The following is a 23,665-nucleotide window of genomic DNA, read 5'->3' as shown; positions in this document are numbered from 1 at the left end:
TTTCACTATTATTAATTGAATAAGTTTTCTTTTCCCCACTGATTTATCATGCCACCTTTAACGTAAGTGACATTAATTTATCCTTCATTCTGAGAACTTTTTAAGGAAGCCTAATGTAGTTTGGGTAGCATGGGCAAGCTGAAGAGAAGCTCGGCTTGGAAGCTGTTCAGTTAGCAGGAACTTGAGATGACCAGAACAGGATACAGGTGAGAATTACCCCCACAGTGCGTGACTGGGTGCAAGTCAGACATGTGGGTAAGACAGAAACCTTTACCTATGTCAGGATTCTAATCTATAAACCACTGACTTGAGTTGGTTTAAGAGCTTTAAGGACTGGGTGCTCGTGAGAATGAGCACAGCTCCAGGCAGAAGGCTCACCGCCTTGCTCCGCCCCTCCGGCCCACTGGGAGTCCAACCCAGCTGTTAGGGCACGAGCTACTGACGTCATGTAAACGTGACGTCATCACTGACGCGGCTTCGCGGGGAAGGGCCTGTCAGCTCACCTCAGAGCGCAGTCAAGCCCACGGAGCAGCGCGTTGGCCGCCTCGCGTTTTGCCCTGAGGATCCGAGTAGTCAGAGCCGCGCGAACCGAAGCGCCGAAGTTGCCCAGGAGCTGAGGAGCGGCCACTTCCCACTTCCTTGGCCCTGACCCGCATCCTGAGGCCCAGGCGCTGTCCAGGCAGGAGCGCGTTCACGAACCCGCCGCTTGCGGCGGCCACGCGCGCACGCACGCTTGCGCGCACGTTCCCTGGGAACCCGGAAGTGCGAGGGAGAGGAGAGCCACGTGGGTGGAGCTCGAGCGCAGGTCGCATGGGGGAGTCTATCCCGCTGGCTGCCCCGGTCCCGGTGGAACAGGCGGTGCTGGAGACGTTCTTCTCTCACCTGGGTATCTTCTCTTACGACAAGGCCAAGGACAATGTGGAGAAGGAACGAGAGGCCAACAAGAGCGCGGGGGGCAGCTGGCTGTCGCTGCTGGCGGCCTTGGCCCACCTGGCCGCGGCCGAGAAGGTCTATCACAGCCTCACCTACCTGGGGCAGAAACTAGGTACCTCCGCCCCGCCCTGTGCCCCTTGAGAAGGAAGGAAGGGGGTGTAGTGCCCGATCGGCAGTAGCTTGGGTTCCCTGTCTCTGTCATTCCTAGCAGCAGGCTCAACTCGGCACTGGCAGCTGTCCTCCCACCGTTACCCTTCCTTCCCTCCGCTTCCACGAGCCCCGCCCACCGGCCTCCGCTGCTGATAGATTGGCCGGCAGGGTGGCTGCTCTTTGCAAGGCTGTGCCCCAAATCGATGGGTGTATCAATTTGTCCAGTGCATGGATTGATGTCCTATGAGAAGTTAAGCAAATTATGTCCTCGCTCTTACAACCAGTGACACTGCGGCTAGAGGAGCAAAACTTGGCGATACAACGTAGAGTTAATGAACACTGTTGTCTGACCTCTTAAGGTTAAGGCCCCGGAGAGTTAACAGATGGAGTCCTACTCCCTCCTCGTAGGCCCTCAGTAAATAATTAATGAAGAAATAAATGAATATTGGACAGGAAAAGCAAGAAATATGCCTAACGCTAGCAAGAAGGGACTTCCAGGGGAAAATGGTAAACACTCTTACTGTCCCATGATAAATCTTGCCTCTGAAAATAAGGCGAAGAGCCGATTCTACTGATTTTCACTAGTAGAAACAAATAGTATGAACAAATCAGAAAGAAATAATGTGAAAGCCAAGGGCTATGCATACAAATTATTAGCACCTATAATTGCCAATAATAAATAGGAATCTCATAACGTTGAGGGCTGTTTTAGTACTTTGGCCTATTTTAGACCCCTTAATTATCAAGCACAGGGTCTGGTATGAATGAAGGACACACACAATACAGAATAGAAATGTAAAACGGGTGTAGATTCCATTTTAACTTTTCCCGTTTATTGCCTGAAGGAGACCATGTACATCTTGCTTTCAGTAAGCACTCAGGGCCGGGCTTCTGAGATCTTAACTTATGCCTCAGCTATTAAAATACTAACTTGTTAGTGTGTTGACCTACTGGCAAAAACTGGTTAGATAGATTGACCTTGTGCATTTTTTTGCTCCCCTGTTTACAGTAGCACTTCTCACAAATTAGCAGTTGCTGCACACTGGCAAATTGTGTACATGCAGCTGTGTGGGTAGGCAACAGCCCAAACCAGAGTATCTGTCAAAGATAGTAATATAGATTATCTTTGTATCCATGTAATTTATAAGAAATTTGAACATGTGTTGTAATTTATATATACTATGTATATTTATGCAAATGTGAGGATTATGGCTGTAAAATTTAAGGGTTATTTTCTGGCAATTTTGTTTTTAGGTTCCCCCACCTTATGAAGAATGGTGATTGGCCCCAGTGCCATGATTTGTTTTTTTAAGCTCATCTATGAGAATTTTGATGAGACCTGGGGACTTATTTCCCATAAAAATATGTAATACAATTTTGCATAAAATCTAAGAGGGTTCAACCTGGATTTCCTAAAGGCTATTAATGGATTCCAGAGTTAAATCTGCTACTCTAGTTTAAGTTGTATGTTCCTGATTTTAGCCAGTTCCAGAACTGGCTGCCCTGTGTTTAGGAATATGTGAAAGACCATCAGTGTCCCTGACTTGAGTTTTGTGAAATGGTCCTAATTATGCAAAGTGACTAATTCTGCATGGACCTCAGCTTACATTGATGAAGCTGAGGGCTACACCTTGAAATTGACCCATGGAGCAATTTACACTGTGAAACATGCCCAGGCACTGCTGAGGCTCCCAGGTGATCTGTCACGTCTGAGTAAATGGTCTGAAAATGGCATGTCTCATGCCTCATAACTTATTCACATGTTCAGTAAATGTAGGTTACAGATTAAACATTTTAACTTTAGAAATATCTTGCAGTGTTTTGATGCTCGAATGTTTGTGATATCAATGTGCTTACAATAGGACTTCATGATTTTTGGATTGACTCATTACCTGAAAAACTTGGGGAAAATTTTTTGTGTTGCCCTTTAAAGTTCCATGTTCTTCAACTGTTGTGCTAATTAAAATGTTTCTATGGTTTTCTTAAAAAACTCACTGTTTATGTATATTTTTTAAACATTTAAAACATGGCTCAAAAAAAGTCTTTTTGACTTCAATCTTGTGACCAGTGTTTATGGGAGGCCTGAGCAGTGAATCCTGATTATAGATGCAAGTGTGGCCCTTGGACACAGACAAGACAAAGGACAGACCAGACAAGGAGCCGCTGTTCCTGTGTTGGCTCAGGTCTGAAAAACTTTTGAGTGGAGCCTTCATCTGGGAGCTTTCTCTTTGCTTTGAGGGGAGAATATACCTGTTTGGAGAGAGTACAGTGTTAAATACTCTGATTCAATGCCTATGGAGGAATTTATGCCATACTTTTCTCTCCTTTGTTTCATTACTGGACAGTTGTTGGAATTTAGCATGGTTGAAAATGAGTTAAGAGCTCATGTTTAAAAGTTATTAGCAAGAAGTCACAATAAAATATTCACCTAGATGTTTTGCATGCTTTAACATACTTATTTAAAATTCTATGATGTGAGATGGACTGTTGAAATCTTTTAAAAATGAGCATTCATAAGTAGAACCTTCTGAAAGTAATTCAAAATAATGGTATTTTATAAATTCAAAAAAAAACTGAAAGAGAAGGAAGTCTGGTGTCTCTTGATTCTTTCTGTCCCAGCATGAAGGAGAGCCACTCCCCATTGGATAATCCTAACCAGGGTAGTCAACAAATAGGATTGTACTTCTGAGAACTCTGAGAAAAGGGAGACCTGTTTCAAAGAAATGTGTTGGTGGTCTCTCCCTTCCTTGTACTGTCATTTTACTTGGTTTCACATAATAGTGATTGATGTTTATTGATAAGCTTTTAAAGGTGTTCTTTGTATTTATGTGGTATTGCTACACTCCTAGATAAGGGTAATCTGATGAAGAAAGGTATCCCTTTTTCATTTGGAGTTAAAATTTTCACCAGGGCCACTCTGTTTTAACAGTGTAAGTGAGTACATGGTTGAGGTCACCTGCCTGTCAAACAGATAGCTAGCTAGTCCTTTTACTTGAAGCTCCCAATTTACCAGTTTCAGAAATTCAATTATGTAGTATTGAGAGTTGTATTACATCAGTTATAAATGGAAGGAAAAGGAATTAGTGTTACTGAATATGTGCTTTGGTCCACGCATTACATAACAACTGTTATTTCATTTAGTCTTTATAGCAGCTCTATTACTGGTTTCACATTAAAAACAACTAAGACTCAAAGTGGCTAAGTCAATTTGCACATCACACAGCTTGGAAATTTGGAAGCTGGGATTTGAAACAGTCTGTCAAACTTCCAGAGCTTCCAGAGATTTTTGTACTAGACCTGGACATGGAGGTCTGTTTATTACTTTACAAAATCTGCAAAGCTAGACTGAACGTGGGCAAGGAAGGCAGGCAAATGCCCCGGGGTACAGTCCTGTGTGGGATGTTGATGTCTACTTCAGTCCACCTGTACCATGTGGTTTCTGCTATTATTAGGAGAAATGATGTGAATGCCAATTTGTTTAGGCAATGTGCTAGAGAAAACACTTTTTAAGCATTAGGAGTTTGTCTGTGGAATCCGTAGTAAATAGAGTGACCTACTGTCTAGGTTTGCCCAGGGCTGAGGGGGTTCCTAAGACTGAGACTAAGGACTTACCAAGGAGTCAGACTTTTCAGCGCTAAAACCTGGAAAGTCATGAGTAAACTGGGACAAGGTGCTCTTCATAGTAGTAAGGGATATAGGATTCATTTCTTGAATCATGAACTGGGCAATGAACTAAAAACAATACTGTGGTATGTTTCATTAAGAATAAGAATATATCTTACAAATGCCTTGATAAAAAATGTTCACTCCTAATTGATACATTTAGGATAGCAATACATTCATTCATTAAAGCATTCTGGTATATATAATGGAAAATTTAAACTTTCACCCATCTCTGGGATTTTTGTATTCCTAGGAATTACTGTTTAAATCTGCCCTGCTCATTTCACTTTCCTAATGTCTTGCCTCTGACCCTTTGCTAGGGTGCAGGACTGCTTCAGAAAACATCTTTGAAGCTATAGTGTGAACCTCATCAAGAGTACTGAGATTTCCTTTTCCTCCCAGCATCCCAGTGGTCTGTGTTCCTGTGTAAGGGATATGTATGTGTGTGTTTTCTATTTTCTGGTATGGCTTAAAAGAGAAGATTCAAAGGAAAATGCAACTGTAAATCAGAAATAAAACTTTCTGATTTACCAGGGTAACAACAGTGTTTCATAATTGGGTGTTCTCTTTTGTTTTATATGTATTTATGTGGAAGGAGGGCTTTTTAGATCCAGGTCAATGTCATTTTCCAGGTTAACTTTCCTCTGAAATAAATATGAATTCAAAAAAACTGAAATGGGCTGGGGGAGAACTGGTACATGGGTAAGGAAATCATACATAGGGCTGCTGCTACACTAATGAGCTGTACCAGGCATCCATTTAACTTACTCCTCAGTGAAGTAATGAATCATAAAATACCTAAATCCCCATCACAGAAGTCAGAGAATAGGACAGATGAAACTCACAGAGCTCAGCAGTTTCAGGCTCTTGCTTGTGGGTGCTGGGAGGTGTTTTGTGATTTTGGACTCTCCTCCTCACCTATCATGTGCTTGTGTCATTTGCCTCCCAGGGGGCCAGTCTTTCTTCAGCAGGAAGGATTCCATCCGCACCATCTATACTTCTCTGCAAAATGAGCTAAAGAAGGTGGTGGCTGGCCGTGGTGCCCTGGGCGCGGCTGCTCCTCATGTAGAAGAACTCCTTTCCCACCTGTCAGAGCAACTCTGCTTCTTCGTTCAGGCTCGGATGGAGATTGCAGACTTCTATGAGAAGATGTACACTCTCAGCCCACAGAAGTTCATTAATGCTGAAGAACTTGTTGGCCTTTTGGACACCATCCTAAAGAAATACAGCTCCAGGTCAGTGTAGGTGAGGAGGGAGGGCGTGATGGAGCATGGCAGCCTCTCAGTCCCACACAGACTGTCAGTTTTTCCATGCACTTTTATGAAAATCTATGATGAAATCACTTTGAAGGAGAAATGGCTCTATTACATTTTGTACATATTAGTTAATCAGCAGTTATCTATTAGACACATTCTTTGACCTAAGATGACACCATGCTGGATGGATACTTGTCTAAGCAATAGTGAAAGACCAAGAATGAAGTAATCCTTAATGTATTGCACCTGATTCTGCTGCTTATCAAAGAGTTCACACAAGGGAATTGTATATAAAATAATGTGACTTTTAAACAAACCACTATTCAAATAAATGTCCCTTTCAAAGTAATCACCTTGATGAGTTATACACTTGTTCTTCTGATGAAGCCATTACTTAACATGTTGGAAATGCACTAATAATTGCTTTCAGTGCCTGTGGCATAGTTTGGTTTAGTTTTAAATTTCCTTAGTGGAGTTAGGCATCTATACTCTGGAAGAGGGCATATTTATTTTTGTTTTTGATGGTCAAAAGTCATTTGTGGCCCATTTATTCTTTTTAAAAAGATGATGATCAGTTGGAAAACTTATTTGAAGGAAATTTCTACTTATAAAGAAATAAGACTGTAATGTATTGCTCATTGCCTGACCCAAAAAGCAACACCAGAAGAATCTGAGAAGCATTGTGAACATCACTGATGCACCTGAGCCAGTGTTACTTTTGGGTCCCTGGAGCTGGCATAGTGCCTTGCACATAGTAGATGCTCAGTAATTTTATGATGGACTGAATGGAAAGTGAAAAACTTTGCAGGATACACTCCTTTGGATATATGATTTCAGATACGTTTGCTTAAAGAAGGGAGATATGTTAATTTAGAGTCCCAAATGAAGGATAATACTTATCTGAGTGACAGACTAGGGGAAGGAGGCAAAGTAAGGAGATTTTTGAAAAAGACTTCATGAAGGATGTAGAATCTAAGATGATTTTTAAGGGCAGGCAGGATTTTAAAAGCAAAGGAAGGAAAGAAGGGAGCAGGTGCTTTCAGACTTGAAGGTGATTTCAGAATACTTAAAGTCCTCAAGGGGTTTTTGGTACTTGCTGTTCTCACTTCCTGAAATGCTCTTGTCGTAGCGGTCAACTTATCATTTAGTCTTGGTTCAAATGGCAGAGTCTTTTTCATTATCCTCCCAAAACTATCACTCAGTCATTACCCTGTTTGCCTGCTTTATTTTCTTCACAGCCCTTATTGCCATCTGAAATTACTGTTATTCGCTCAGGATGTTTTTTCTTTTCTCACAACTAGAATGTGAGCTTGCTTTTGTGTCCTCAGCACCTAGACCAGAGCCTAGCACCTAGTAGGTGCTTAATAGATGTTTGTTGAATCAATGAAGTGAATAGTTGGTAAACAGTGAGCAACCATGAAATGCTCTTGAAAAGAGAGTGTCATGTTCTCATCTTTATCTTGGACTGATTACTGGGGCACTGGTGTGTGGGATGGGATGGTAAAAGAACTGGTTACAGGAGGAAAGCTTAGTTTAGCAGACTATTATGGTAATCAGATAGGTGGTAGTAGGACCTCATGGTTGCAAGAGAGCAGGAAGGGAGATGATAAGAAAAGTCTACAGGTCTTTGCAACAGGATGGTGGGATTAGTAATAAAAGGTTTCTGTCAATTGGAGGTTCTGCATTTCCAATGATAATGTCATGTACAGGATTGAGAAGAGGGGCTGGCTTAGCAGGAAAGTAGCCAGCAAAATTTGGGGCAAGTTGAGCTTGAATTGTTAGCAGATTTTCAAGTAGAGATTCAGAAGGCAGTTGGTAGGGGTCTAGAGCTCAGAGGAAAAGCCAGAAACAGAGAAAACAATTGGAGGTCATCTGTATAGAGAAGTAGACTTAAAATAGTTTTTTAGTTTCAGAACTAAAATATCAACATTTCTTTAATAAAGAAACAGTTGAATTTTAAGCTTGCAGAAAAGGGAAGCAATATTTACACACAGCTATTTTGAAGAAAACTAGAACATATCAAGCAACTTCTGTGTGCTAAACATTATGAAGACCCTTTTATGTGTTACCTGATTTGAGATGTAGGTAGAGATATTACTCCTGTCACGGTGTCTCAGAGAAGTTAAGCACACCATGGTCATGCAGCTTATCTCTGAACCCACCTCTCTGCGACTCCAGAGCCCATATGCCATGTTCATTGTTGCTTATATCAAATTTTGAGATGCTTCTTATATAATCCAGATAAATGATTTATCTCTGTTGATCATTTTGCAAGTCAGTACATAAGATCGGTTCTTATTTATTGAATGAATAGTAAGACTATAAAGTAATAGCCTTCTGTCATAGTAAGAAAGAAGATATCATAAGCACTTACTAAATTCCCCTGTAAGGAGTAAGAGTTGTATATTACTAATATCATGTAATGTTCATTTTCTGTCTGAGCACAAGATAGTGGTTAATATAGTATTATGTTATTATTATTCTTTTATAAAGTTTCCCCTAATTTTTTATTTTGAAATTTTTAATCCTATAGAAAAGCTGCAAAAATAGTATGAGCATAGTTACAATATGACCAGCAATTCCACTCCTAGGTTTCTATTAAAGAAAAATGAAAACACATGTCCATATGTAAAAACTTATACATATATGATCATAGCAACATTATTGACAATAGCCAAAAGGAGGAAACAACCCAAATGCCCATCAGCTGGTGGATGAATGGATAAATACATGTGGTATATCCATATAATGGGAGATTATTCAGCAATGAAAAGGAAGTACTGATACATGCCACAACATGGATGAGCCTTGAGAAATTATGCTACAAGAAACCAGTCACAAAAGATCACATATGGTGTCATTCCATTTATATGAAATGTCCAGGATATACAAAGTCATAGATACAGGATACACATTACAAATTTATTGATACAGAAAATGATTGCCAAGGGTTGGTGTTGAAGGGAGAATGGGAGTGACTGCTAATGGGTATTAGTTCTTCTGCTGGGGTCACAAGACTGTTCTAAAATTAGATAGTGGTGAAGGTTGTCCAATTCTGAATATATTAAAACACTAAATTATTTTTGTTTTCTTTTGGTATCATTAATCTACAATTACATGTTTACTAGACTCCCCCCATCACCAAGCCCCGCCCCCAAACCCCATTACAGTCACTGTCCATCAGCATAGTAAGATGCTGTAGAGTCACTACTTGTCTTCTCTGTGTTGCACATCCCTCCCCTGCCCCCTCCCACATTATACATGCTAATCATTATACCCCCTTTCTTTTTCCCCCCCTTATCCCTCCCTTCCCACCCATCCTCCCCAGTCCCTTTCCCTTTGGTAACTGTTAGTCCATTCTTGGGTTCTGTGAGTCTGCTGCTGCTTTTAAACCACTGAATTTTATACTTTAAAAAAGTGCTTTTTATGTATGTGAAGTATCAGTAAAGCTGTTACTAAAAAAAAAAAAGCAATCAAACCAACTGTACAACGAACACACAAATATCACTTACCTGGATTCACTACTATTAAAATTTTGCCACATTTGCTGTATCTCTTTGTGTATAATTTTATTTACCTGAGTTTTTTGGAAGTATAATGTAAACATCATGACACTTGATTCCTAAATACTCAGGTTGTATATTCTAAGAATAATATAGAATTATAACATAGTTTTCACACACAGAAAATTTAACACTGATTTTCTACTACCATGTGATACACGTCCATATTCAAATTGACCCAATTGTCCCAAAAATGTCTCTGTAGTTATTTTTTTTGTCATTTGTTTTTTACCTTTGTGATATATTGTAGATTTTCTTTTTTAAAAAATTTTAAATAGGTAATACATTGACACAATTCAAAATTTATAAAGCACATTTATAAAATACAAAGTACTTTATAAATTTTGAGCTGTGTTAATGTATTACCTATTAAAGAATACATGGTGAAGATGAAAAATAAAAGAAAAAAATAAAAACCATATAGAAAAAATATATTAAAGAACAGAAATATGTATTAAAGAATATATAGTGAAATATCTATCTCTTGCCCCTGTCCTTTAGTTACTCAACTTCTTTCCTAAGAGGCCATGAATATTAGCAAGTTCTTCCTATCATTCTAGAGAAATAGTCTATGAATTTAAATAGATACATTTTTAAACAAATTTTACATATTTATACATTTTCTAGGTTTAGAAATAGTCTTTTCTTTCTTTCTCAAATGTGAATAGTGTATGTTTTCTTTTAATAAAATAATTTTTTGAAGACAAAAAAAATGAAAGTATGGTTGGAGATATGATTCTCAAGTGGAAGAGATATCTCGTGTGGTGGTTCCCAAATGTTAATATGAAAGTGCTTTGCTGGACCATTCTGGAAGCTTAAGAGAAATAGCCAAATCTGGATTCGGTGCCCAGAAAACTGTACATTTTAAAAGTTTTCTTTAAATGATACATAGCTACATGAGAAAACTGGATAAATAAGAGAAAGAGGCCTACACTGGGCTATATTGGGTACTGAACCTTACCCATGTGTGCATGTGCATGTGCATGTGCGTATATGTGTGCATCTCAGCTAGGAATGATTATTATTTAACTATTTCCATTTTTATTTTATTAGATTTGTGATCTGTCATCTTTGAAACATCCCATTTCTCAGGACATTGGGAATTTCTCCCATTTCCCACAAAAGCCTGGATTTCATTCTTGAAGTTCTTAGGGTAGTACTTGGCTGAACCTTCATCCTTCTGAGTGGATGCTAATGGAGTCTGATGGAGCTGGGTTGCAGTATCACGTATGGTCAATGTGTGTTTTCATCTACAGTCTCCCAACTTTCACCCATGCTATATTTTCTAGTTAACAGTAATTACTGATCACAGATATATCCTAGCCTGAAAAGTATGTAAATTAGAGGCTTTCAGTTAAACAACATAAATTCTTGAGCTAAGAAATTCTGAAAATTTGCAATTCTGTATATTGATTTTCTTTGAGAACTAGAGCTATTTTAGGTATAAATTAATGTGATTTCCCCTTTGTCAGGATGACATCCTTTTTTCTATAGACTTGTTTGTTTGTTTATCATTAATATACAATTACATGAGCAATATTGTGGTTACTAGATTCCCCCCATTATCAAGTCCCCACCACATACCTCATTACAGTCACTGTCCATCAGCATAGTAAGATGCTACTTGTCTTCTCTGTGCTATACTGCCTTTCCCGTGCCCCCCCCCCCACATTATGTGTGCTAATCATAATGCCCCCTTTTCTCTTTATCCCTCCCTTCCCACCCATCCTCCCCAGTCCCTTTCTCTTGGGTAACAGTCCATTCTTCGGTTCTGTGATTCTGCTGCTGTTTTGTTCCTTCAGTTTTTCCTTTGTTCTTATATTCCACATATGAGTGAAATCATTTGGTACTTGTCTTTCTCTGCCTGACTTATTTCGCTGAGCATAGTACCCTCTAGCCCCATCCATGTTGTTGCAAATGGTAGGATTTGTTTTCTTCTTATGGCTGAATTATATTCCATTGTGCATATTTACCACATCCTCTTTATCCATTCATCTACTGATGGACACTTAGGTTGCTTCCATTTCTTGGCTATTGTAAACAGTGCTGCGATAAACATAGGGGTGCATATGTCTTTTTCAAACTGGGCTGCTGCATTCTTAGGGTAAATTCCTAGGAGTGGAATTCCTGGGTCAAATGGTATTTCCATTTTGAGCTTTTTGCGGAACTTCCATACTGCTTTCCACAATGGTTGAGCTAATTTACATTCCCACCAGCAGTGTAGGAGGGTTCCCTTTTCTCCACATCCTCACCAACATTTGTGGTTGTTTGTCTTTTGGATGGTGGCCATCCTAACTGGTGTGAGGTGATAATCTCTCTACAGACTTGTTAATTTGGCATCTATGCTATACACACACATTTTTCATGGTTCCCATGTTCTGGAGAAATCATTCATATTTTGGTATTCTGTTGTATTGAAAGTTAAATCCTTTTCCCAAAGGACCCAATTTATCTTTCAGGGAATGTTTATTTGCCCCAGTATATCTGGTTCATGTCAGAATGCTTATTAAAAAATTGCATAAATCTTTCATCTTTCAAATGATGATTATGTTTTTATATTAAAAAATTAACAAGTGGGATATATATCATGGAGTCAAACCTCTGGCACTGATTTGAGATGGAGCTGCTGTGTGAGTTTCTGCAATGTCCAGTCTGCTTTCAGAGATGAATTGAAAGCATGTTTTTAAATTTTTTCTTGAAGCCAGTTGTGTTCAGAGCAGAACCATGTCAGAGGTTTCCTCTTCTAGCAAACTCAATATACGATTAAGCAAATGTAAATTCTTGTCTAAGAATCACAGTCATTAGTGATGCTGCATTTCAAATTGAATAATATTAATCATGTAAGTTTTTATCATGTGCCCTTGAGAAGAAAAAATGTGAATTTAGCTCATACAGGGTCAGGATGTCTACCTATTCCTTGAATACTTTTGAGGAGAGGTAAAACCTGGGTATTTTTCCAAGGAAGCACATCCATGGAATGTTTTTTGATTCTGTGCAATTTGTTTTAGATTTATATACCTGTTTTATACAGAGGGCACAGAAGAATGCAAACTAATATTTACTCTCCTAAGTCAATAATTTTAAGAAATAATTCTTTTAAAGAAGTCAACTATTATTTAGGCATTCTAGACAGTTTAAAATCCCTCAGGTATGGCAGTAATATACCATTAAATGATTTTTATTCTTTAATCATAATTTTATAGCTAGAATTTAAAGAACATTTTTAAAAAATGGGTTACATAAAATTTCTCTTTGCATTTTAGGAATCACAGTGTTTTGATCTGTATGCTTCAAATGACAGAATTTTTCACCACAAGCAGAACTGTGATTTATTGCACTCTATGCCCCTTTTCCTTCAAAAAGATTTATGATGATAAGACTGTTAATGAAGCAGTTAGTTATGTGTGTAGTTCAATCAGGTTAATTATTGCCTGCTGAAAATTTCATAAGCAAAACCAACAATAGTGCAGTTTCTGTGGGCCACATTCTACTCTATGCAGTTGACTGGCCTAGATCTTAACAGCAAAGACTGAAGGCCTTCTGTGATCTTGCCCACCTTACCTTTTCCAGATTCATCCAAGGTCCGTCAGATGCCTCAAACTGCACCCAAACTCTTAGTAAAAACGAAACAACTTCAAAGAGAAATCTTTGAGGATTTTAAGCAGAAACCAAAAAAACAGTCTTATCAATCTGATGTGTTCCCATAATATTTGCCATTTCCTACCTTCGTTCCTGTTATTTATTTTCTTAGAATGGCCTAAAATTTGTTGGGGGAAATATATCTTTTTCCTCTGCCCTGTAAGTTCTCAGGTGGGGGTCCGTTGACAAAAGATAGATTAACAAAAGAAAAGCATACAAATATATTTAACTTTTATGTGACATGGGAACCTTCATAAGGAAATGAAGACCCAAGGAAGTCATTAAACCTGTGTTGGTATGGTTGGTTTGATGAGGAGTGGAGGGAGAGTCATGAAAAAATGTGCTAGGATGAAAAGGGTATGAGCTAAGTGCAGTAAACTGGGGGGAACAAGGCCTGTTCATTCAGGTTCCTGCCCCTGTCCTTTCATTTTGGGGGATGAGGCTCCTTTCCTCAAGGTAGGGGGAAGGCACCTCTCACTTGAGGGGTTATGACCTGCTTCAGTGGAGGGTCAGAAAGTCCTTCTGCACATGTCATTTCTCAAAACTAGCTTAATATAGTCACTATGCTAGGATGCCATATTTGGGGGTAGTGTGTTCTGAACCCCATCATACCTATCATTTATCAGTTATCTATTGCCACAATTATTCTGTATAACAGACCCCCCCACAAATTCACACTGATCATCTTGCAGGTCTATGGGGAGTTGACTGACCTGGGCAGGGATTAGCTGGGTGGCTCTGCTTAACACTGTTGGTAACACTAGACCTGGCCTATTGTCGTGAGTTTTGGGCTTAGTCAGCTCCACATGTGTTAATTCTGAGCCCAAGGTTAGAGGGGAAGCAGCTACCTTAGTGGTGATGGCCCAAGTGCCAAAGAACAAGCCCAGTCACGCTCATTTTAAGTCTACGCTTACATCAGAGCTGTTAACATTCCTCTGTCCAGAGCAAGTCACACAACCCAGTCCACTGTCCAGGAGTGGACTGTAAAAAGTGGGAAAGTACTCTCCACTGGGAATGAGGAGTGGTTAAGAATCCTGGCCAGCACCTGAAGTCTTCAGATAGCTAAATCCTACCTGCTCTTTTAGCTTTATTGCTCAATTCCAATCCTGTAACCTCTCTGGACTATGCAATCCTTCACTCAGAAGGAATTGCTGCTACTTCTAAATTGTTATTTGTATCCCTCATAAGAGATGTGTTACTTCCTACTTATGTCCATTATAAATACCTTCTTCTGCCATCCGAGGTTCTATAGGGCAACTCTGGCTAATTCATCTTTACATCTTCAATGTATTTGTGTCTAAAAACTAGTAAACTAATTGTTTTACAAGAGATTACAGATGTTTTTATGGTTAAATACACTCAAAATTTATCATTTTACCACTTTTCAGTATATAATTCTGTGCATTCAGTACATTAACTTTGTGCTGTAGGTTTATTTTTAACTGGGCATCTGACTTCTCACCTGCATGGGACCTGCATAATTCTTTTGGAAGGAACTCCTAAATGAAGATTTATGAAGGAGATAGTGCTCTCTCTTTTTTTTTTTTTTTGCCTTTTGTTAGAGCAGATCTTTCCAAATAGTTGTCAGTTAGTTCTGTATTCATACTCCTTCAAGCTTGCTGCCATAAGCTGAGGTGTATATTTTTGGATTACAACAATTTAACAGATCCCCTTATAGTGTGAGTTGTGAATAGGTAGGAGGCACAGAGCAGAATGGAAATGGGGAAATGATACATCACAATGCTAACCTCAGAATCTTCGCAGAATAACATTAACATGAATTTTTAGCTCTAACTAAGGATGAAAAATATCTTCAGTATTCACATTCATCCTAATAAAGGTTGAACATTTAAACACATTTAGTAAATGTTTATGGTAAAGCCTGTTCAGAATTCTTTCTGAAGGTTAGTACAGAGAATTCATGTTCTTTCAACATTAGATAGAAATGATCATTTCTGACTGGAAACAGAAAAATAACTTATTGTTACTTGTGGTAGAATTCTTTCCAGTCTCATACCATTTGCCTCTTGCTACCAGTCTTACTGTGTTCATAGTTTCTTAGCAAATTTTCTCAATACCCATGATAATAAAATTGTGCAATACTTAATGCTCATGAAGTGTCATGGGGTCTAAAGGCTAGGGTACTAGGAGCATTTCTTTTATTTTTATTTTTATTTATTTATTTAGTTAGTTATCATTAATCTACAATTAGATGAAGAACATTATGTTTACTAGGGTCCCCCCTTCACCAAGTCCCCCTCACAAACCCCATTACAGTCACTGTCCATTAGCGTAGTAAGATGTGTGGAATAACTACTTGTCTTCTCTGTATTGCACAGCTCTCCCCATGCCCCTCCAACATTATACATGCTAATCGTAATACCCCCTTTCTTTTTCCCTGCCCTTATCCTTCCCTTCCCTCCCATTCTCCCCAGTCCCTTTCCCTTTGGTAACTGTTAGTCCATTCTTGGGTTCTGTGATTATGCTGCTGTTTTGTTCCTTCAGTTTTTCTTTGTTCTTACACTCCACATATGCGTGAAATCATTTGGTATTTGTCTTCCTCCACATGGCTTATTTCACGGAGCATAACATCCTCTAGCTCCATCCATGTTGTTGCAAATGGTAGGATTTGTTTTCTTCCTATGGCTGAATAATATTCCATTGTGTATATGTACCACATCTTCTTTATCCATTCATCTACTGATGGACACTTAGGTTGCTTCCATTTCTTGGCTATTGTAAATAGTGCTGTGATAAACATAGGGGTGCATCTGTCTTTTTCAAACTGGGCTGCTGCATTCTTAGGGTAAATTCCTAGAAGTGGAATTCCTGGGTCAAATGGTATGTCTATTTTGAGCCTTTTTTTTTTTTTTGAGAGGGAACCTCTCATATTTATTGATCAAATGGTTGTTAACAATTAAATTCTGTATAGGGGACTCAATGCACAATCATTAATCAACCCCAAGCCTAACTCTCAACAGTCTCCAATCTTCTGAAGCATAACGAACAAGTTCTTACATAGTGAATAAGTTCTTACTGCAAGAGCAGTCATATCACAGAAACTTTCAGTTTTGATCACGCATCATGAACTACAAACAATCAAGTCAGATATGATTATTCATTTGATTTTTATACTTGATTTATATGTGAATCCCACATTTCTCCCTTATTTTTTTTGAATAAAATGCTGAAGTGGTAGGTAGATGCAAGATAAAGATAGAAAGCATAATTTAGTGCTGTAAGAAGGCAAGTGTAGATGATCAGGTCTGTGCCTATAGACTAAGTATTAATCCAAGCTAGACAAGGGCAACAAAACATCCACGGATGCAGAAGATTTCTCTCAAAACAGGGGGGGGTGAGGTTCTAAGCCTCACCTCTGTTGATCCCCAATTTCTCACCTGATGGCCCCTCTGCGACTGTGCCTGTCTTAGGTTGTTCCTCCTTTGAGGACTCTTACCCGTCTCTGGCTAACCAGCCATCTTCTGGGGCCATACAGGGAAATGTCAAGTTGGTAAATGAGAGAGAAGCAATATTCTTTGAAAAGGTTAGCTTTTTACTTCTTTGCAGATTTATGTCCTGTGACTTCTATGCCCAGCACTTGTCTTGAGGTATCTTTACCACATGGAAGAATTATGATACTCGGTAATTTTCAATATGAGGCACGAATTCTACTAAAGGGCTGTAATTAGGAAGGAAGAAGAAAAACTATAGAAGTAGCAGATGGAAGAGAACATGAGAAGACTGATTATTTCTTTAACATAACTTCTTGTAGAGTAACATAATATTTTGAGCTTTTTGAGGAACCTCCATACTGCTTTCCACAATGGTTGAACTAATTTACATTCCCACCAGCGGTGTAGGAGGGTTCCCCTTTCTCCACAACCTCGCCAACATTTGTTGTTTGTCTTTTGGATGGTAGCAATCCTTACTGGTGTGAGGTGATATCTCATTGTGGTTTTAATTTGCATTTCTCTGATAACTAGCGATGTGGAGCATCTTTTCATGTGTCTGTTGGCCATCTGAATTTCTTCTTTGGAGAACTGTCTGTTCAGCTCCTCTGCCCATTTTTTAATTGGATTGTTCGCTTTTTGTTTGTTGAGGTGTGTGAACTCTTTATATATTTTGGATGTCAACCCTTTATCGGATCTGTCATTTCTGAATATATTCTCCCATACTGTAGGATGCCTTTTTGTTCTATTGATGGTGTCCTTTGCAGTACAGAAACTTTTCAGCTTGATATAGTCCCACTTGTTCATTTTTGCTTTTGTTTCCCTTGCCCGGGGAGATATGTTCATGAAGAAGTTGCTCATGTTTATATCCAAGAGATTTTTGCCTATGCTTTTTTCTAAGATTGTTACGGTTTCATGACTTACATTCAGGTCTTTGATCCATTTTGAATTTACTTTTGTGTATGGACTTAGACAGTGATCCAGTTTCATTCTCTTACATGTAGCTGTCCAGTTTTGCCAGCACCAACTGTTGAAGAGACTGTCATTTCCCCATTGTATGTCCATGGCTCCTTTATCGTATATTAATTGACCATATATGTTTGGGTTAATGTCTGGAGTCTCTATTCTGTTCCATTGGTCTGTGGCTCTGTTCTTGTGCTAGTACCAAATTGTTTTGATTACTATGGCTTTGTAGTGGAGCTTGAAGTTGGGGAGCGAGATTCCCCCCCGCCAACCACTTTATTCTTCCTTCTCAGGATTGCTTTGGCTATTTGGGGTCTTTGGTGTTTCCATATGAATTTTTAGGAGCATTTCTTACAATTCAAAGATTGAGACATTTTGTAGTGTGTGTATGTGTGTATTAGATTTTCTTAATGTTTAAAGAGTCCAAATTAATTAAGCATATGAGCTAGAGGATTTGAGATTGGGTTTCTTTCTGATTGAATATAGTATTAGACTAGACCTTCCACCAATGTTTTAACTTCCCTATCTTGGAGGTTGTTGAGGGTAAAATGCCAGTAATAAAAAAAAAATGTGTGACTGTCATGTGAATAATTACATCCTATTTATCACGTAATAATCAGTTTCTATTTTATAATATCCAACCTAGTATGGGCTCTCTTAATCATAATCCTCTTAATTAGTGTTTAAATTGATTTTTTAAAAATCTAGATACACTCGCAATGTATTCTATATTTTGCTAATTGCTCAACTGATAACCAGCATTTTATCTTCAACCGAGGCCAAAAGAAAGCTGTGTGAGCACATTCTGTCTCATTGGCAGTAAAGCAATTAAACTGCGAGGGCTCAGGCCTTTAAATCATTTCCCATAGTGCCTGGAGCATAAAAATGCTCAGTAATTCTAGGGCTTGCCTATACCCTTAAAATTGGGTCACTAGCCAAGATGATTCCTGCAACCTTTGCAGATGCTTTAGACCTTTAGGAAGAATCTAAGGGCTTGAGGTAGACTTCTTGAAAAGGACGATGCACTAGGCCATGGAGGCAGACACTGAAACTCCGTGGGCATTTCTCAGAAGAAAAAGAGTGAGCAAGAAAGCTCTAAGGGGTCCATACAGAAAGGAATCTCCACAGCCTTTCCATTGCTACAGAACTTCATTTAGATCATAAACAATAGAATCAGTGTGGCAGAAACCAGGACTCCGATCTTAATATAGTAGGTTACCACATTACTGAACTTCTAGCCATATGTTCTAGATATAAAAGAGTGAAGGAAGTAGGCATCTTTTATTTCCCCTCAGGGAGGAACTCAAAGCATGAGTGACCATATGTTCCAGTTTGATAATATATGCTTGAACTACTACAAGGGAAGATGGGTATTAAGAAACTAGGGGATATAATTGGGAGACCTGACCTAGTCTAGGGGGTGGATAGAGAAGACATTTCTAAGGAAGTGACTCTGAAAAGGAGATGTGAAGTGTCAGAAAGGACTGATGAAAAAGGCTCATGCTCTCACTTGCCTCAGAGTCTTTCCTTACCCTTTTTCCTTCTGTCGGGAAGGGAGGATAGTCCACATCCTGGCCCCTGCCCCCTCAATATTACTGTTACAAGTGAAGTAGAAAAATGTTTTATAAACAGCAGGTAGCAGATCATGAGTCATAAAATTCATTTAGTGAGTAGTAATCCAATTAAATACATATGTATATATATAATATTAAATATCAAGAGTACATTGTGCATAATAACAGTAAATATGAAATTTAAAAATCTTAAATATAAATATATAAAATTCTTATATATATGTGTGTATATACTTAGTTCACAATACAAAGTTTATTTCTTATTATAGATTGTGGTCAAAAAAATTTCAGTAGAAATGAAATCACACCATTACCTTAACCTTCTTTATGATAACACTGCATTTCTAATAAACGTCTGTAGAAAGGGGATGATGGGAATGTGGTTGAAACTTAAAAGGGACCAAATTATTCAAAGCCTGTAAGCCTTTTTAAGGATTTCGGATTTTATCCTAAGATAAATGGAAAGTGATTGACATAATAAATATTTTGTATTTAACATTTTTTTTAACTGTGATTAAATAGGAGGGGAGTTTAGGAACTAGGACTGAATAAGGATTTTCTGGTAAATGTTCTATTCCTTTAGTAAACATTTACTGATTACATACAGATATAGGTTTATAGTCTGTATTCTCATCTACCAAATAGGTTTAATAACACCTTATTGGAATTACTGTGAACATTAAATAACTTTGTATGTTATACACACACACACACACACACACACACACACATTTGAGAGAGGTTTTAGTGACCTTATCTTTACCTCCACCTCTTTAGGACCGCATCTTGAAAAGAGGTGCCGTGTTTTGATGATAATGTTAGTTATACAAGTCTGAGAATAAATAAAATAAGAAAGATTTATAGCTAATTTAATTTCCCTGTATTTGGAAAGAAGGTAGCCACTACTCATTTTTTTAAACATCAGGCTGCTTCCACAGGAGAACATGATGCTGACATAATTCTGGAATGGTGAAGTCACGTCAGAGTGACATTTTAAATAAATCAACATGGAATCCTTCCATCTTTCCTTCCCCTGCCCCCAAATGAAATATTTTCTAACCACATTTTTTTTTTTTTGAGGGTAGAAAATGCCGACATGGAGTAACATTTCCACTTATTTCTATTAATTTCGCTTTCCCCTTTAGATTTCACCACCCCATCCTCAGTCCTTTGGAGAGTAGTTTCCAGCTGGAAGTCGATGTCCTGAGTCATCTCCTGAAGGCCCAGGCTCAGGTCTCGGAGTGGAAGTTCCTCCCATCTCTGGTTAACTTACACAGTGCTCACACCAAGCTGCAGACTTGGGGTCAGATCTTTGAAAAGCAGCGGGAGACCAAAAAACATCTGTTCGGAGGGCAGTCTCAGAAGGCTGTTCAGCCCCCACACCTTTTCCTTTGGCTGATGAAACTCAAAAACATGCTTCTTGCCAAATTTAGCTTTTACTTTCACGAGGCACTGAGCCGACAAACAACTGCCTCAGAAATGAAAACGTTAACTGCAAAAGCCAACCCAGACTTCTTTGGAAAGATTTCCAGCTTCATCAGGAAATATGACGCTGCCAACGTGTCCTTAATCTTTGACAACCAAGGTTCTGAGAGCTTTCAGGGTCATGGCTATCACCATCCCCATTCCTACAGAGAGGCCCCGAAGGGTGTGGACCAGTACCCAGCCGTGGTGTCTCTGCCCAGTGACAGGCCTGTCATGCACTGGCCCAATGTCATCATGATCATGACGGACCGCACATCTGACCTGAACAGCTTGGAGAAAGTGGTCCATTTCTATGACGACAAAGTTCAGAGCACCTACTTCCTAACCCGCCCAGAACCTCACTTTACCATTGTCGTCATTTTCGAGTCAAAGAAATCTGAAAGAGACTCCCACTTTATTTCCTTCCTTAATGAACTCTCACTTGCACTTAAGAACCCCAAAGTTTTTGCAAGCCTGAAACCTGGATCCAAAGGTTAGCAAGTGATTTGCGTGACGGTTTTCAAGACTGAAAATTATGTTCTTAATTGCTCTAATGATCTACAGTGATCTGTGATTAGAGTTTACATCTATTCATGCCTCTTTCTGAGCTAAATTAAAGACAGATCCTACTTAATTGTGTTGCAAATATTGTAAGCAATTAAGGCCAATTGAATTAAGTACCCAAAAGGTAACCTGGAAAGCCATTATGGCTACTGTGTGTCTTCATGGTACAGCAAAGTACTTCAGTATTTTCTCCTGTATTCCTGAATTTCATGTAGACTGAATACTTATGGGCCTTTGATTTTTCTTTCCAGATGTTTTATATTCTAAACATTGTGTTCTAATGCAATTCCAAACGCCCTCTCCATTCCTCTCCTTCCAGGATAAGTAATTGAGATAAGCTATTAAATGGCCTTTTTAGAATCAAGGACTGTATGTTTTCTATCTCATAAATTAACAAATTAATATGAAATTATTCATTTTGTTTTTCTGATCGACAAATAAGTATTTCTGATGCCAAAATTAGGGTCTTCGTGAGAAATTTCTTAACAGTTACTGAAATTTAAGGTGAATGAGAATGGTAATAAAACATTAGGTTTTAACAGTTCAGAAGACTCTTGTGGCTTCTTTAATAGCCAAGGGTTCTGTTGGTGTGATCCACACACTTAACCACATTTGTTTTCACCCTTATAAAACTTGAACTGGTCACTCTGTTTTTCAAGTCAGTATAAGCCCTTAGGTGGGGTTCTTCATTCTTCAGCATATTACCAGCTTGGCTTCCTGTTTATCACCTGTCTGCTGAAATACACGTTCATGTTTGGCTCCACTCCCTGATTATTTTTAGGCTGAAAAAGCATGTAGTCTTGGTTTCTCAGCCACTTTTAGACATTCATGCAGCTTAGCCTACTTTTATAAAATCAAAATGTAGATCTCAATACCTTGTACTTGCTAAAAATCAAGTGTGCATTCAAAAGACCTCTTTATACCTGAGTATTGTGCTGAATACTCAGTACTGAAGCACGTTTGAACTTGGGTTTCATGTCCGTCTCCTCCAAATTATTTTTAGAGGCAGTGAAACATCTTAACACTTACTGCCTTAACACTCTCCTGAGTGGGTGTTTCTAGGAAAGTAGATGGATCAGGGAAGGTATAATGGGCTGTGGAGGACTTCACTTCTAGGTATTGATTCATAATAAAAAATAAGCCACAGAGAGTAATTGAGTTTGTTACTATCTGATAGTTTCTTCAAAGCTTGTAATGATCAGATTAGTCCTGTTCTGATTGCACAGCCACTGTTTTACTGGGCAGCCACAGCAGGCAAGCTGGCAGCTGCAGAGACCATAGGAGGCCCTTCCAGCCAGTGTGGGAGGCCCGCCCACCCTCCGTCTGAACTACCTGGTGGAAGAACCCATTGGCCGACTTCCTGGGGAGAACATGTTTTTCTTTCCTTTTTCTTTTTTAAAAATATAAAAGTCATGATTTGTAAAAGCCAGTTTGCTTTAAATAGAAAGTGGTGATTTACCTCTGTATTTTATTTGCCCAGGTTCTATAAAAATCTGAACAGATTTTACAACACTGAACTTAGATTAAAAAATTAAAAACAATTGGAACGCAAAAGTTAAGTCATTTTTCTTCCTTTGTTGTGTTTTGCCGTGAAGCTGAAAAATACTCCTTGGCCTTCACATATTTTTTTTTCCTAGATAAAACCTGTGTTAGCTTTAACGATGCGGTCTCCTGTGTACTAACAAATGCTTCAGTGGAACACGGATAAGAATGTAAATAAAACATATACAATACATAAATTACCCAGAACATACTTGAATTGTGAATATATTTTTAGACATATTTTGGTTCAAGCCAAGAAAGTTATTGTAGTCAGATTCGTCCTCTAAATTCAGATATGAAACTACCTGTGAACTCTGTTTTGCTAATTGGAAGAGTAAATGCACATATATTCTTTCGTCAGACTGTGTATTTTGAAAGTTGTTTCTAAATCACAACTTGATCGATTTTTATGAGTTACTAAGGGCATGCTCAACACGTACTGCGTCTGCCGGCAGGTTGGCCAAGGAGCGTTCATGTTCAGACATGGGGTGAACTTCCATAGCTTTGTCCTCTTGGGTCCAGCCTGGTATCTGACTGTCATTTTGGGGAGTGTGAAATAAAGTAGTCCCTCCTTTATTGCTGTTTCCTTCCGCGGTTTCGGTTACCCGCCATCAGCCACAACCCAAAAGCAGGAAGGGCCTCCTTCCGACGTCAAGTCAAAGGTCAATACTGTGATGCTAGGTCACAGTGCCTATGTCATTCACCTCGCTGCGTCTCCTTACGTAGGCAGTTTATTGGCTCGTATACTGGGGAGAGACAAGGAGTTTTTAAAGAATTAAAGAGGAGTTCATCAGATTTCTGCTTTTTAGGTTTAGCCCTGAATTTGAAACAAGGCAGCCATTTTTTATCTTCCCACTGGACACTTTTTTATGTAATTGTTATGACCTACCCTTATTTCTTCCTCG

The 23,665-nt window shown here is 38.8% G+C and overlaps 1 protein-coding gene across 1 annotated transcript; it reads left to right on the top strand.

Moving 5' to 3' along the window:
• Nucleotides 1-504: 504 nt before the first annotated feature.
• On the top strand, nt 505-23,335 carry KICS2 (KICSTOR subunit 2). The gene is made up of 3 exons (XM_017672097.3): nt 505-1,045; nt 5,696-5,981; nt 20,336-23,335. Exons 1-3 carry the CDS (start codon nt 811-813, stop codon nt 21,150-21,152), a joined length of 1,338 nt encoding a protein of 445 aa, XP_017527586.1. The 5' UTR covers nt 505-810; the 3' UTR covers nt 21,153-23,335.
• The last annotated feature ends 330 nt before the right edge of the window (nt 23,336-23,665 follow it).

This window comes from Manis javanica, chromosome 10 (genome assembly GCF_040802235.1).
Source record: "Manis javanica isolate MJ-LG chromosome 10, MJ_LKY, whole genome shotgun sequence".
NCBI classification, from domain to species: domain Eukaryota; kingdom Metazoa; phylum Chordata; class Mammalia; order Pholidota; family Manidae; genus Manis; species Manis javanica.
This window is presented reverse-complemented; position numbering and strand designations above follow the sequence as displayed.

Coding starts and splice junctions, on each gene's coding strand:
- KICS2 (XM_017672097.3), top strand. CDS start 811: ATGGGGGAGTCTATCCCGCTGGCTGCCCCGGTCCCGGTGGAACAGGCG. Junction 1,046..5,695: donor CTACCTGGGGCAGAAACTAG/GTACCTCCGCCC, acceptor TTTGCCTCCCAG/GGGGCCAGTCTTTCTTCAGC. Junction 5,982..20,335: donor CTAAAGAAATACAGCTCCAG/GTCAGTGTAGGT, acceptor TTTCCCCTTTAG/ATTTCACCACCCCATCCTCA.